Source organism: Mus musculus, chromosome 7, assembly GCF_000001635.26.
Source record: "Mus musculus strain C57BL/6J chromosome 7, GRCm38.p6 C57BL/6J".
Lineage (NCBI taxonomy): Eukaryota > Metazoa > Chordata > Mammalia > Rodentia > Muridae > Mus > Mus musculus.
The window spans coordinates 104,929,046-104,946,345 of NC_000073.6; the positions used below are offsets into that span (position 1 = coordinate 104,929,046).

At 37.5% G+C, this 17,300-nt stretch overlaps 1 protein-coding gene and 1 pseudogene across 1 annotated transcript; both read left to right on the plus strand.

The window, feature by feature from the left end:
- The first annotated feature begins 9,482 nt into the window (after positions 1-9,482).
- Positions 9,483-10,436, plus strand: Olfr669 (olfactory receptor 669). Its single transcript, NM_147043.1, has one exon. It carries the CDS (start codon positions 9,483-9,485, stop codon positions 10,434-10,436), a length of 954 nt encoding a protein of 317 aa, NP_667254.1.
- Positions 10,437-12,803: 2,367 nt separating this feature from the next.
- Positions 12,804-12,853, plus strand: Gm51508 (annotated as a pseudogene).
- The last annotated feature ends 4,447 nt before the right edge of the window (positions 12,854-17,300 follow it).

The following is a 17,300-nucleotide window of genomic DNA, read 5'->3' on the forward strand; positions in this document are numbered from 1 at the left end:
ATAGTCTCACAAGAGACAGCTATATCAGGGTCCTTTCAGCAAAATCTTGTTAGTGTATGCAATGGTGTCAGCGTTTGGAGGCTGATTATGGGATAGATCCCTGGATATGGCAGTCTCTAGATGGTCCATCCTTTTGTCTCAGCTCCAAACTTTGTCTCTTTAACTCCTTCCATGGGTTGTTTTGTTCCCAGTTCTAAGAAGGGGCAAAGTGTCCACACTTTGGTCTTCATTCTTCTTGAGTTTCATGTGTTTTGAAAATTGTAACTTACATCTTGGGTATTCTAAGTTTCTGGGCTAATATCCACTTATCAGTGTGTACATATCATTTGAGTTCTTTTGTGATTGGGTTACCTCACTCAGGATAATGCCCACCAGGTCCAACCATTTGCCTAGGAATTTCATAAATTCATTCTTTTTAATAGCTGAGTAGTACTCCATTGTGTAAATGTACCACATTTTTTGTATCCATTCCTTTGTAGAGGGGCATCTGGGTTCTTTCCAGCTTCTGTCTATTATAAATAAGGCTTCTATGAACATAGTGGAGCATGTGTCTTTCTTACTAGTTGGAACATCTTCCATTTTAAACTATCCTTATATGTATGAATGTCTTTGTACCCTGTGCAGAGCTTACCCTTGTAAACTTTGTATTATTTCAAATGCTGATTTTTCTATTCCATTATCTGTTTTCAATCTGGACATAGTTTTGATATGTTTACTCTTAGAAGCTCCAGTCTCAAATTTGTGTAAACGTTGTTCCTCGTTCACCCTTCACCTTTCCTATAAAAGCCAAAGAGTCAATATAGAGCTTTAGAAAAACTAAAGTATGACTTTTGGTTGGAGGTTAGGGGTGGAGAAAGAGACGGGAAGTGAAGGAATGAGCTACAAGGAGAGGTGAAGGAGTCATCTGGAGAAGAGAGCTGGATCAAGAAAGGACAAAAAAATGCAAGTAATGTGGAGACATTTTGTCTGGGAGGAAGTCTGACTAGCTTGGAAGTTTAGAATGGATTAATAATTGCTCAGCATTTGGCTCAAGGTGATTTTTTTTTAAACCTTAGTCTCTCTATGTAACTATTGGGGAATTAGCTGGTTAAGGAATAACTGCCACCATGTTAATTTTATGAATCTATATTAATATAATAATAATTTACAGATGGCACTTAATGTGAGGTATGTTATACCCTTAAAATTGATTCTCAGGCATTAAAATGGTTCTGGATGGAAACTACAAACTAGAACTTTCCAGGGACAAAGACAGTTTAGTTGAGGAGGGGAGAGAAAGGTGCAACTACTGCATTGATGGCCCAATCCTATTCTTTGGGGCTTGGAAGTAGGCTGACCTCCAGAGCTGCATTGGTCTGGGAAGAGGAGGGGAGACACTCTTCAGAAGTAGCAGCCTGCAGTGGCCTCAGGCCTGGACAAACAGAGTGTGCTGCACAGAACCAGAACATACTGGCAAGAGTACATGCCCTGCTACGTGTAGCTGATACTACCCAGCACCTGCCTGAGGGACAGTGGGAAAAGTGAGCAGTACGCATGCTTAACAAAGGCAATTTCTCTGAGATTCCCCCCAAAGCATCGGCTATGCCTGCCTCTGTGCAGGGATCAGGGATCTGTGAAGACACTTGAGCCCTGGGCAAGCTGCAGGAACACTATCTGATCTTAGGCCAGAACCAGACAAAATGCAGGCATGACAGACAGAGCCAGTGACTAACAGGGAACCAGGCAGTTCACTCCTGCCTGGGAAATTTCAAAGTGGCCTATTCAAGAATGGGACATTAGAGGAATCCCCTGGTATGTACATAGGAATGGTTACTAAGCAACTCTTTAGCTTATCATGCCACTACCTGGAATATATAGTACAGGCCTTCCCCAGTGCAACAAAGCCAGATGCCTGAGTCATCAACAACAAACAACAACAACAACAATGGGGGTGATGGAGGACTGGCTCTTTTGCTATAACTTCAAGAAAAGGGGGAAACAATTCTTAACTAGGCAGGAAGCTCCTCTCTCATCCTGCTAAACTGGAAAAAGGCAGCTTGCTTGACACAAACAAAGGAGCTCTTCCTAGTCAAACATGTGTTGACCTTAGGATCCAATACCTTTAATGCCTTTAACCCAACAACTTCCCAGAGCAGGGAAAAGGTCAGTATTGGTAAGGTAATTTCATGTTACAAGTAGAAAATGAAAACCTTTTCTTGGTGAGCTAAAAGAACGGGAAGAATCACTGACAGTATGAAACAGAAGTCAACTCAGATTGAGAACAAAACTTCCTATAAATTAAACTTTAAAATAAAATCATACTTTTGTGCTGAAGACAAAAGAAACTGAATATAAAACATCATAGTTAGATGGAAATACATTAAAATTGATAATTTCAAAAATAAAGCATATAGAACTAGGAGATACAGACTTCTTGGAACTTGGCTGATGCCCTCTTATATGGTTCAAAGAAAGAAACAAATGAAAGATTAGAAATTATGACTACTATTACATTAATAATCTTCATTTTTACATTAATAATTGGATTAGCTTTTTATGTCTTCTCAAAGATGAAGGCGTTAGTATTGGGACCCAAAAGCCTCTGGCATCTCAGCCTCTATCTTGTCCCTGGGCCATCATCTTTTAATTAGCACTCTTTTGTTTCTTCTACTATCTTTTTTGTTTCTTCTACTATCTTACTTCTATTTTATGATAGGGGCTTTCCAAACATTTTACAATGGGGACATTCCTTTGACATCAATGTGTTACCAAACAACAGTTTGGCTTCTGCACCTGAGCAAATACTGTTTGTAGTTTTCAGCTTTATAAACCCTCTGTTTCCCAAGAGTAAATGAGACTTGAACAGAATTTTTTGTCTTGTCTCCTTCCTTCACATTTCCTGATCCCAATTTGTCATGTTGCTCCCTTCTCCAAAACCCCTGTTGCTTAAGTCCTGCACGTTGGGGCAGCTGGTGCCCAATGTGGGGCTATTAAAGAGTTCCTGATGTCTCTTCTTCCATTACCTGCAAACTTCTTTCAGAATACCAAGGTCCTGTAATAATTACAGACAATAAAACAAAAGCTGGTTGATAGATCACCATAACAGACATGCTAGATTTCGATACATTAACACAATTGGAAAGAGTACAATCAATACAACTTAAATACAATATTAAATGCTATGGAAGAAAAAGTAATTTTAACATGACCAATCAATAACAGATTTGGGGACTTAACACATGCCCTAATATTTATTTGAGATCCAGATCCTGTCCCAATTTTTTCTGTTGCTAACATATCATAGAGAACTGCAGCTATTTTTAAATATCTCTAAAAATGTCCAGAACAAGGCTTCCAAATGAAGACTCTTATTTCCAATATTGAATTAATTTCTAGACCAGTCCAGGATTGAGTCAGAATAACTGATCACATTAAAGGAAAGAGAAGAGTCATTGTAACTCTTTTTGATTAAGTTTTTGAAGGTGGTTTCCAGTCTCTGTCTCATAAGGTCTCAAAGCTTGAAGCAAAATAACTTGTCCAATTTGGGATATAGGCAAACAAAGGTGCATCATGAACATATGTCCAAAACAGCTTCCAAGTCACTGTTATCAGGGTACTCTGAAAGCTCATTTCTGCATCATTCTTTGTCACAGCATCAGCATGTCTCACCAATCACTCTGGAAGCTAGCATGCTCCTTCAGCATCCTGGGGGAAAAAAACACAAACATGCCCTCTTTCCCATCACAAATAATATAAAATATCCTGGAGTAACTCTAACCAAACAGGTAAAAGATCTGTATGAAGATAACTTCCAGTCTCTCAAGAAAGAAATTGAAGAAGATCTCAAAAAATGGAGAGATCTCCCATGCTCATGGATCGGCAGAATTAACATAGTGAAAATGGCCATCTTACCAAAGGCAGTCTACAGATTCAACTCAATTCCCATCATGGAAAGAGCAATTCTCAAATTCATCTGGAAAGGCAAAAACATCCAGAATAGTGAAAATGTTTATTAACAATAAAAGAACTGCTAGGGGAATCACCATCACTGACCTAAAACTATATTACAGAGCAATAGTGATAAAAACCTACATAGCATTAGTACAGAGACAGACACATTGATCAATCAAATAGAACTAAAGACCCAGAAATAAAACCGCACACTTATGAACACTTGATTTTTGACAAAGAAGCCAAAAATATACAAAAATAACTATACAAAGAATCAACAAAACCAGGATCTGGTTCTTTGAAAAAATCAACAAGATAGATCAACCCTTAGCCAGACTAAGCAGAGGACACAGGGACAGTATCCTAATTAATAAAATCAGAAATGAAAAGGGAGTCATAATAATGAAATATACCTTAAAATAAGTATTCGGTTCATTGAATATTAAAAAAAGGGAGAATGAGAAGGGGAAGAAGAGGAGGAGGAGGAAAAGGAGGCAAGAAAGGAAGAAAGGAAGGAAGGAAGGAAGGAAGGAAGGAAGGAAGGAAGGAAGGAAGGAAGGAAGGAAGGAAGGAAGACCCAGAGACTTCTCCCTATTTTGTTCATTGACTTATTCTTCCATGATACAAAAGAAACTCCAAGAGCTATGCTCACAATACTTGGAAAAATTAACCACTCATAGATACAAAGATAAACAAAATCTCAAGAACATGTATTTCTATTAGAAATCTCCATCAGAGATTTCTATTGTTTTTAAAATGTCCTTATTGTTTTTTTATTTTATCCAATGATCATCTACTATTTTTGAGCTCACAGTAATAAGTAATTATCCATGAAATCATGTACATTGATAACATTACTTCCATTTTTTATTTAAAAAAATCATAAAAATATTTTGACCATGTATCCTCTAAGTTTTTCCAGAACTTCACCTCCCCTTAAAATAAAAACCAAAACCAAATATTCAAACAAAAAATACCTGACAAAATTAAAGACACACACACACACACACACACACACACACACACACACACACACCCATAGAGTTTATTTGTTTTACTTTGTTTTTAATTATTCTAATCAAGAATTTCTAACTTCTAATCTCACCATTAGGTGGAAGTTATATCCTAAATATGTCTCCTTTGGGGTTTAGCTGTCATTAAGGAAGACCTTTTTTGTTGTTGTTGTTGTTGTTAAATTCCCCATATATGCAAAGCCTTTTAATTCTCATAAGGCTGTATGATCTCTGGGGGCTGCTATCCCCTGGTTTACATATGGACTTCACATTTCAGAGGCTACAAGATTATTTATGTTTCCTGTGGAATCTCAGCTGGGCCATACACTTTCTGATCTTCATCTATAAACGGAAGCCACCTACTGCCATCATATAATCCTGAATCCTGTCCCTGACATGAGCAGGCTACAGGCTCCTCCTCTGCAGCTATATTTAAGGTAAAGATTGATATCTACTACCTAGGCAATCCTATCCTTGGCTTGTCATTAAGCAAACTTGAGTGTCATCTTATCTTACCTGTGTCAGGATACAGTCTGAGAAAATTAGGAAGAGTTTGCTCTTGCCATACTCAAAGTAGATACAGTATTGTGCAAGATGGGTAATCTCACCTCACGATAAGATGATCTCAAAATTTCTTTTAAAATATAGAAAACCATTCATTTATTTATTTACTTGCTTCAGTGATTTGTTACCAGAAACAGATATGTAGAATTATACAATAAACTCAGTAAAAGCCCTTAAATCAATGGATAAATGGATCAGCACTACAGCTAACTACCAGGATGCCTTTACTACCTCATTCCCTTTTTTTCAATTCATTCACACAAAGTGCAGACTATCAATACTTTAACTCACCAGAGTATTTTTTTTTAATGTAGGTGTTCTCCTCATTCAAGGATAAAATTAGTAACAGATTTAACCAACACAGAAAAACAATTCACAGATCAGTGAATGGATTCCCTATTAATTGTCGTAGTAAAAGTGTTTAGATTACCACCACTGTTGAAATGAAGTTTTGTAGGCAACAAAGAGAAAGAGAGAATTACATGTATGTGCTTGTTTCATGGGCATTTAATTAGAAATCACAAAATCATATATCCTTGGTAAAGCTGTTGGATATACTCTCTTTGTTAGATATTACAGCTATGGTAACATTAGATTGATAATCTGATTATATGAGATCAAGGTAAAAATTAATTAAAATAATAATTAAGAAATAGTAAATAGATACATAATCAAAAAGAACTGTTACATTTTTTATTCAGGCGTATTGACCAATATTAGAGTTAAATTTGCTATTTATGGGAAAAGAGAACCTACACACAGCAGAGGATAGACTTAGATTGTCCCTCAAGAGCCAGCACAGGTGCTGTTCCATGTAATAGCAGACACCTGATGCATTTTTTTAAAGTATAACAAGATACATTCCATACACCTAAGACATTTAATCTCAGTGGTGGCACATCCTTTTGTCATGTTGGAATTGACATTTTGAAATGAAAGCAACAGTTAAGCAGAAATTGTATCAGAGAGTCTAAACACTCTCTGGACCTGTTTATTCCTGATGTTTTTCTCCAGTAGTTTGGAGAAAGAAGTGGTCAGATAGATTATAACATTATATGTTGTGACTTTTTTTCCTGAATTCTCAAGATAAAATGTTTCTGGCCTGGCTGTTTTTCTAGAGATATTACTAGTAGGAGAGTGGAAAAAAAAAAACAAAACAACAAAAACAAACAAACAAACAAACAAAAAACAACCAAGAAGGCCAGTTTTCTTGTCTCTCTTAACTTGGACACTGGAACCAAGTGATAATACAAAGGAGACCATTTTCTGTTTTAGCAGCCAGAGGCAAGCATGGGTGCAGCAGGGCTTTGCATCAAATGGCTGCCTGGTGCAGGATGAGGACCCAGCAGAAGCAGCAGTCATAGCATCAGGCTCTGCACTTCCCAGGAGATCCTGGAGCTCAGGTACCTGGATCAGGTAATGCACTCATTGTCATAAAAGGGGCTCAGAAACTGTGAGTGCTGTGCAGAGCATGGATATTCCGTGCTGTTTCATTTAATGCTAAATTGAACAAATGAGAAAGTGACTCACCCAGACTGTGGGCTCACAAGTCTGGCATTACCTTCATAAGAAATTTTAATTGGTGAAACCAGTAGATTGTCTAAGTGAAAAAAAAATCACAGGATTTTGCCCAAATTAATCACTACTAGGGATAAATTAAAGGAGTTTGTGTTTAATGGGAGGAGCCCACCCCACGCTTGTGAAAGCAGTTAGCTCTCTTTTAAAGAGTGACATGCTAGCCATACTCCAAAAAGAGTTTTCAAGATAAGTGGAAAGCATGCATGTTTCTAGAGCACTTGTATTTAATCTTGCATATGGTAAAAGATATGGATATAGTTCAAGTTCTTCTGCATGTAGACAAAAACCTGTACCACTACAATTTATTAAAGGAAATCCCCTTACTTTTTTTTAATATGCTTTTGACATCCTTTTAAAAGATAAGTTTTATGAGGTCCTATCCCTAGGCAAAGAACTACAGGCAAATACTGAGCACTGGGAGAAGAATTGGCCTCTCCCAGGGATGAGTTTCCTTATTGGTTGTCAAATGCAGAATGGTCAGCCTTGAAACCATATACTCATCAACAACAAAAATGGATTTACCATATTGAATTTATTATATATTTGTACACACACACACACACACACACACATATATATATATATATATATATATATATTTGTACACACACATACAAATATGTGTATATGCATACATACATATGTATACATACATACATACATACATACATACATACATACATTTTTTTTAAAAAAGATTAGATGCTAGAAACCTGATAGTAGGGGCATGGGAGAGATTGAGAGTAGGTATATTTGGAGGGCCTTGAGGGAGGAAAGGGAGGAGAAAAGTTATGTAATTCTATTTATCTTAAAATATTAATTTGGTTACTAATCTGTGGATGTATTTTCTGAGATCTCTATTCTGTTCCATTGGGTTATGTGTCTTTTTTTGTGCCAATATGATGTTGTTGAAGTTACTACAGTTGTGATATATTGCATTAATTGACTTTTATTGTACACTGAGCCAACCTTTCCTCTGTTGTTCAACAGTGCTTGGTCATAATGAGTGATGTTTTTAATTGTTCTTAAAGTTGCTAATGTTTAATTGAGGATTTTTACACTTAGGTTCATCAATGATATGGACAAGTTTCTTCCCTCTTTTCCTCCTTTTCTCTTTCTTCTTCTTCTTCTTCTTCTTCTTCTTCTTCTTCTTCTTCTTCTTCTTCTTCTTCTTCTTCTTCCTCCTCCTCCTCCTCCTCCTCTTCCTCCTCCTCTTCCTCCTCCTCCTCCTCCTTCTTCCTCTCTCTCTTTCTCTCTCTCTCTCTTCATTTCTTTCCTTTATTTTCTTTTTCCCTTTTTTCCTTTTTCTAGATATCTATCTGCTTTTGGCATCAGGATGATGATGGTTTTGTAAAGTGAGTTTAGAAATATTGTCTTCTCTTCATATTGCCCACTGTTTAATTTACTGGTAAAACTCGAGAATGAAGATATCGGGTTCTAGGCTTTAATTGTTACTGATCTAATATCCTTAGTGGTTGTTGCTTTGCTAGCATGTTACATTTTTCATAATAAACTCTTCTTAGATTATGCACAGTAAATCACATTATTGATACAGAATTAACTGAAGTGAAAAGAGAAGCTATGCAATGGAAATAACAATAACCTTTCCATTACATGCTGACACACAAAATTAATTTAATATCAAAAGATTATGGATGATCTTCGCATATAATAACTTATTACTGTAAGTTGTGCCCTCTTTAAAGGCAAGTTATGCAGTAGAGAGACTAAGAAGTACTGGTGTCTTACATGAATACTGTTTTTATTAGTATATATATATATATATATTACACATAACAGATTTCATTGTACTGTTATTATACACTTACATAATATGTTTTAGCCATATTCCCCCATTGTTCTCCCTTGTCTTCCTCTAATGTCAACTGATCCTCTACTTATGTAGTTTAAAAAATTGATGAATCACTGAGTTTAGTTGAAGTGAATAACTGGAGTACAGTGAGGAGAAATTTACAGGAGTATGTCAATTTACCAGAGGTTGATTCTGTGTGTGTGTGTGTGTGTGTGTGTGTGTGTGTGTGTGTGTGTATGTGTGTGTGTGTGTGTGTGTGTGTGTGTGTGTGTAAGAAAGAGACAAAGTAACCCTGTTAAGCATGTTATTTTCCTCAATTTTAGCTTCTATTTCATGGTAAAAATTAATATAAGGCTTAGGCTTTAAAATTCCATTCAAATTGTTTTAAAAACCATTAAATTATTGCCTATAATATTAGCATTTTTCAATAACTGCTCTTTTAGCTGATCCTACTCATAAGTGTAATTCCATTATAGTTTTAAATTTTCATCAGGAAAGCCATTAATTAAATGTTTTATGTTTCAGTTATTTTTTTCTCAGGATAGAGTCTTCTGGAACAATAGTGTGTGTCTATTAAATTAGCTATGCTGATTTCCAACAACTCATATGAAGCCCCGCAGTCTTTCATTCTTAATGGAATTCCTGGTCTCGAAGCAGTGCATATATGGATCTCTCTTCCACTCTGTACAATGTACATCATCTCCCTAGTAGGCAACCTTGGCCTTGTATATCTCATTTACTATGAGGAATCCTTACATCGCCCAATGTATTTCTTTCTGGCCATGCTTTCTCTCATAGACCTGTTTACTTGCACAACCACTGTCCCCAATGCCCTCTTCATTTTCTGGTTCAAACTCAAGGAAATTAACTTCACTGCTTGCCTAGTTCAGATGTTCTTTGTGCACGGATTCACAGGTGTGGAGTCTGGGGTACTCATGCTCATGGCCTTGGACCGCTATGTGGCCATTTGCTACCCACTACGCTATGCAACCATACTTACCAACCCTGTCATTGCCAAAGCTGGGCTTGCCACCTTCTTGAGAGGTGTGTTACTGATGATTCCTTTTCCATTCTTGGTTAAACGTTTGCCCTTCTGCCGAAGCAATGTCATCTCCCATACATATTGTGACCACATGTCTGTGGTAAAGTTATCCTGTGCCAGCATCAAAATCAATGTCATCTATGGTCTCATGGTTGCACTTCTGATTGGAGTGTTTGACATATGTTGTATATCTGTGTCCTACACTATGATCCTCCGGGCAGTGGTCAGCCTGTCCTCTGCAGATGCTCGGCAGAAGGCCTTCAGCACCTGCACAGCCCACATATCTGCCATCATCATTACTTATGTTCCAGCCTTCTTCACCTTCTTTACTCATCGTTTTGGAGGTCACACCATCCCTCCTTCTCTTCATATCATTGTGGCTAATCTTTATCTTCTTCTCCCTCCAACTCTAAATCCCATTGTTTATGGGATGAAGACCAAACAGATCAGAGATAGTATCATTAAATTCTTTCACGGTGAAAAAGGTTCAAGGTGACCCAAGAAAAATTCCTTGGCTTTTTGAAAGTAAGCAGAGGACTGAGGAATAAAACTATAACCAGGAGTGTTTTTCATTACCTCTTCAAGACTATCCATTTTAAAGATGCCCAAGAATGTTGAGGAAAATTTGTGTCTGCATTTATATCTCAATGCTTTTCCCATATTTCTCTATTGCTAATTTTAAAAAATAAATTATCTTCACTTGTCTGATAAGATTGTATTTATTATATACAACATGGTATATTAAAGTAAAGATACATTTTGTTGTAAAGTCTAGTTAACTTCACATACACAGAGTAGAATGGTGCTTTTCACCTCCAGCTTCAGTTAATTCAGTGGTACGGGATTACATTTTAAGTTAAATACCATCTATCTTTGATTTTTTAATTCTCATGGGGTAGATGTTCACCTTATATGCTGCTTTAGTGTTTATTAAAAGCTGTTGCATACCTTCCATAAACTGATGTCTAACTGTTTATATACTGTACTTAAATGATAAACTTCCATTTATCTTCTGCTAAGATGCCCAAGTAACTATAATTGGCCTCCATTCTTTTTAATGGGAATAGACTGCTTATTTCTTCTCTGACTTTTGTAAAGGCCAATATCTTAACTACAGAACTGAAAATATTTTAATTTATGATTGCCTCCATTAAAATGTTCCGATGAAAGCAAAGGTGACCAGAAAGAGAAATGAAGACTCCACTACAATTTTTAGTTGTACATACAAAAATAGCTAATTTGGAAAGTAAAAAAGTAAGTATAAAAAAATGAACAAATCTACCAAATGAACAAATTTAGTTGATTGACCTGAAACTTGGAGACCCATACCCTATACCAAATTGCTCCATCTCTGTGAATCCTGATATGCCTTTTGAACTTTATATATAGAGAAATTACATATTTCTTTAAGTAATTCATATAATGAATTTTATCTTCAGGATTTCTTTCCTAAGACTATGCTTTACCTAGTAGCCTAATCACTTCAGGTCAAGGGCATTCCATGTTTAAATACACATCTTAACTGATGATTTGTGTGCCTGTTATTATTATTATTATTATTATTATTATTATTATTATTATTTCATACAATATATTCCAATTGCAGCCCTCCCTTCCCCCATTTCTCCTAGTAACCTACGTCCCCTCCTCTGATCTATTCTTCCTCAATTTCTTTTCAGAATAGAATAGGCCTCTCAGAGATAATACAACATAACAAGATGCAATAGGACTAGGAACAAGCCCTCATTCATATCAAGGTTAAATGAGGCAATCCAGTAGGAGGAAAAGGAGTCCAAGAGCAGACAAAAGAGTCAAAGAAATCCCCTCTCTCACTTTTAGGAGTCTCACAAAAACCTCATGTTATACAACCAGAGCAGAGGGCCTGAACCAGACCCATGCAGGCTCTGTAATTGCTCCTTTAGTCTCTGTGAGCTCTTCTATTCTTTAAAATTGTTGTCTCTACAGATTCAACATGAGGGATATTGATGCCTAAAGAATTATGTAGATAACAAGATACAAGTAAAAATAGTAGTTACTGATCTTAAAAATGCCATTTACTGAACATAGTTCAAAAGAAGGTCTGCAGAACAAATTTACTTAAAGTAAGGGTGACTATACTTAATGAAATCTGAGTATCGATTTCTTTCTGAACAGTTATATATACCCTCTTTTCTACAGTAGAACTTCTTTTCTACTGAATTATTTCTGGCATAATGTGTCAACAATGCCCAATATTTCCAGGTGTATGGCAGCAGCTTAAATGTTTTGCTACAATGTAATTTTATAGTTCAGTCATATCTCATTCCAGAACCATATGCCATTTGCAACTTTGGTTCCCTCCACTTTAGAATATCAGTTGCAATATTTAGTGGGGTATTATATAAGGACTACCCAGGACCTAGAGAGAAATTGTGTTATCTATGAATTCATGATACTTTTTTCACTGTTATTCCTGTTCAACTTCACACATCAGTTCCACAGTTGAGAAATCAAGTCTTCTTTATGCAATGTTTTTCTTACAAAAAAAGTTAAATTGCACATATAATAAATACATCTCAGGATGTAAATGCCATATATTTCCTCTTTAAAAAATTTGTGTCAAAGGTAAATCAAAACTTTAGTTAAGATCCTAATTGGAAATCTGAGAGAATCATTATTATTTTGGGTAGATTTAAATTGGGTAAGATGCAATATGAATGTCAGGTAACTGACTGAATTAATGAGTAAATAAAAGACTGGGGCTTTAGTCTGTAAGAGAAAGGTACTAGGAGAGAGCTACTTAGAGAGCTGTTAAATTCTTTGAGCATTTCTTTTTCTAACAAGTTTTCTGACTTTGGTTGGAAAACCCAAGAGCCATCCAGAGAGCTATTGCCGCTCTTTTAGAACTTTTCTAGCAGGTTTTCTGAAACCCAACAGCTATCTAGAGACCTATCTAGAGAGCTGTCTTGAGCAGACTACAGAGCTATCAGCTTGTACCCCATCAGTGGCTTTGAGGGTTTCTTCTGGTGCTTCCAAACACCCCTTCTTCAGAACCCCCTCCCCATGTCAGTGCAAAATGGAGGATTCCCTTTTCTTAGCTAGAGGGTGAGGGGGTCCCTCTTCTCTACCTGATCTGAGGAGCCCAACACACACTCTACCTGAGGAATGTCAGAATGTAACTCTTGGTGAAATTATAGGCTCAACTTCTGGCAATATCTCTCCATGCAAATGAGGTATCCCCAGAACCTTAAACCTCAGCCAATGAAACTCCACCCTAAGAAGAACCCCTTCCCACTTTCCAAGGGTTTTATAGAACCTGTTCACCCTAAATAAAATGTATTACCCTGTTTCATTGAATATGGTCTAAGAGAGCTGTCACTGAACCTTATCTAAAAGTGCTGTAACAAAAAAAGAGTTGTAACACTGAAATCTTCAAAGAACATCTCTTCCCAGCACTCATTGCCAGACCAAGATTCAGCTGACCAACTAGTTCAGAATTCACTTCACACTTTCTGCCCAGTGTACAAGAGACTTGATGCTACAAATGTTGCATAATTAAAATGTATTTAAACCCAAGGTAGAGCACCCAGGTTCAATTCTTAGACCCATTATCATGACTCACAAACTTCAGCTCTAAGAGATCTGATGCCCTCTTTTGGTCTCTGTAAGAATCAGATGTTCATGTGATATACAAACGTGCAAACACACACAGATTAGATAGATAGATAGATAGATAGATAGATAGATAGATAGATAGACAGATAGATACATACATACATGCATACATACTTTAAGCTCATCTATAAACTTCATATTTTGTATTTCAGCTGACCTTTGAAATGGTGTTTTTATTCATTGTGAGTGTAATATCAAAGAAAAATATTTACTATTATTTGAAAATTTTATCAAAACTCATGCCTTAGAGGCAGTATGAAAGTTCACGTCTACCGGGAAGAAGGAAGCTTGTGTCAGGCCTACCTGGTTTTATAGAACAATTCTGAAAGCATGCATCTTGCATATGGCACAACCCAGCAACTATCCAGTACTGGGAAAAGCCCCTATGCAGTGATGGAACTGAAGAAGGGTGCTGAGACTGAAGACATCAAAAAAGCCTACAGACATTTGGTATCCTTTGTTGCCTGCTCACTGGTTGTTGTTGCTGCTACTGCTGTTTATGCTGTGGTAGACTCAATCCATCAGCGGAGGAAGAATAGGAGAATCGCCAAAGGAATGTTTCTTCTCAGCCTTCAAGATCAAGAACACAAGATATTGAAGCAGAGGATTAAGATGTGACAATAATTAAGGAAACGTGAAGAGGAATGGGGTTCTGGCCCAGCAAGAGTTCCCACACTCAGCCCACTGAATACATTGAAGAGGGAAGATAGTAGCCCTGTCACAACACTCACCCAGATTTGACTCCTGTTCTTAAAAGAAATCCCTGGTGCTTCAGAAGCTATTATGACACCCATCCTCATAAGGACATCTCTGCCCTCCATGGTGCACAAAGCCTGTCCCCAAAGAACCTTCCAACTGCTTTTCTGTTTAGCTCTGATTCCACTCCTGTCTTTATTCACATGCGCTCTCAAGACGTGTTGGCAGCTGTTTGCTGAGTGGGTGCAGCTTTGTCCAGTGGGTCCCCAGGTAAATGTCTAGTAGGCCCCTGAGCACTTACTAACAAGTTTACCAGGATCCTGATCACCAAACAAGGTGGCTCCCATCCCAAGACCTGTTGCACCAATTAATCCTCATTCATTGGAACACTGTGTTCCAAGAACTTTTAGCACCTGCTTCATTTCTTTGCAACACCTTTGGAAGACTGGTCTCACCATTTTCTGGTACCTACACCACTAGCCCCAACACCCCATTCATAAAACAGCTTGGGAAACTTGTGTTTGTGGCTATCCTTGGACTTCAACTCCATCCTTAAACCCATTATTAGCTGTGGTCCTGTGGACAGGCTACAATCCATGCTCCAATCTTGCTGCCTCTGTCCCTCATGTTACTTCACACAGAGTGATACCCTTAGATTTTGTTCTTAACACAGACATGAAATGTGATGGGATAGACTGTATTAAGGAGACCTCATTTAGCCTCTTGAAGCTGTTGACTTAGCATCCTCTTTGTATCCCACTTTATCATTTCCTTCTTACTATGTGGGATCAAGGCCTAGGAACCATCAAATTTCTCTGTACTCACTGGGGAAAAGGCTAAGGAATATTACTTATAAAAAAGAGCTTTGTCAAAAAACAAAACAAAACAAAGAAACAAATTCATGCCTCTGTTATTTCAATTATGTATTTGTATGGGACCATATTTTCTTATATATATATACTATTATTAGGTATTTTCCTCATTTACATTTCCGATGCTATCCCAAAAGTCCCCCATACCCTCCCCCCCCCACACCCTACCCACCCACTCCCACTTTTTGGCCCTGGTGTTCCCCTGTACTGGGGCAGATAAAGTTTACAATTCCAATGGGCCTCTCTTTCCACTGATGGCCAACTAGGCCATCCTTTGATACATATGCAGCTAGAGTCGAGAGCTCCAGGGTACTGGTTAGTTCATAATGTTGTTCCACCTATAGGGTTGCAGATCCCTTTAGCTCCTAGGGTACTTTCTCTAGCTCCTCCATTGGGGGCCCTGTGATCCATCCAATAGCTGACTGTGAGCAACCACTTATGTGTTTGCTAGGACCCAGCATAGTCTCAAAAGAGACAGCTATATCAGGGTCCTTTCAGCAAAATCTTGCTAGTATGTACAATGGTGTCAGTGTTTGGAGGCTGATTATGGGATGGATCCCTGGATATTGCAGTCTCTAGATGGTCCATTCTTTTGTCTCAGATCCAAACTTAGTCTCTGTAACTCCTTCCATGGGTGTTTTGTTCCCAATTCTAAGAAGGGGCAAAGTGTCCACACTTTGGTTTTCCTTCTTCTTGAGTTTCATGTGTTTTGCAAATTGTAACTTATATCTTGAGTATTCTAAGTTTCTGGGCTAATATCCACTTATCAGTGAGTACATATCATTTGAGTTCTTTTGTGATTGTGTTACCTCATTCAGGATGATGCCCTCCAGGTCCAACCATTTGCCTAGGAATTTCATAAATTCCTTCTTTTTAATAGCTGAGTAGTAATCCACTGTGTAAATGTACCATAGTTTTTGTATCCATTCTTCTGTTGAGGGGCATCTGGGTTCTTTCCAGCTTCTGGCTATTATAAATAAGGCTGCTATGAACATAGTGCAGCATGTGTCTTTATTACTAGTTGGAACATTTTCTGGATATATGCCCAGGACAGGTATTGCAGGATCCTCTGGTAGTACTATGTCCAATTTTCTGAGGAACCGCCAGACTGATTTCCAGAGTGGTTGTACAATCTTGCAATCCCACCAACAGTGGAGGAGTGTTCCTCTTTCTCCACATTGTCAAAAGCATCTGTTATCACCTGAATTTTTGATCTTAGCCATTCTGACTGGTGTGAGATGGAATCTCAGGGTTGTTTTGATTTGCATTTCCCTGATGATTAAGGATGCTGAACCTTTTTTCAGGTGTTTCTCAGCAATTCGGTATTCCTCAGGTGAGAATTCTCTGTTTAGCTCTGAGCCCCAATTTTTTAATGGGGTTATTTGATTTTCTGGAGTCCACCTTCTTGAGTTTTTTATATATATTGGATATTAGTCCTCTGTCTGATTTAGGATAGGTAAAGAACCTTTCCCAATCTGTTGGTGGCCTTTTTGTCTTATTGACAGTATCTTTTGCCTTACAGAAGCTTTGCAGTTTCATGAGGTCCCATTTGTCAATTATTGATCTTACAGCACAAGCCATTACTGTTCTATTCATGAATGTTTCCCCTGTGCCAATATCTTCTAGGCTTGTCCCCACTTTCTCCTCTATAAGTTTCAGTGTCTTTGATTTTATGTAGTGCTCCCTGATCCACTTAGATTTGACCTTAGTACAAGGAGATAGGAATGGATCAATTCACATTCTTCTACATGATAACCACCAGTTGTGACAGCACCATTTTTTGAAAATATTGTCTTTTTTTTTCGCTGGATGGTTTTAGCTCCCTTGTCGAAGATGAAGTGACGATAGGTGTGTGGGTTCATTTCTGGGTCTTCAATTCTATTCCATTGGTCTACTTGTCTGTTGTTATACCAGTACCATGCCATTTTTTTTATCACAATTGCTCTGTAGTAAAGCTTTAGGTCAGGCATGGTGATTCCACCAGAGGTTCTTTTATCCTTGAGAAGAGTTTTTGCTATCCTAGGTTTTTTGTTATTCCAGATGAATTTGCAGAATGCTCTGTCTAATTCATTGAAGAATTGAGTTGGAATTTTGATGGGGATTGCATTGAATCTGTAGATTGCTTTTGGCAAGATAAC

What these genes read in the sequence shown, in the direction of transcription:
- Olfr669 (NM_147043.1), top strand. Translation starts at nt 9,483, where the DNA reads ATGCTGATTTCCAACAACTCATATGAAGCCCCGCAGTCTTTCATTCTT.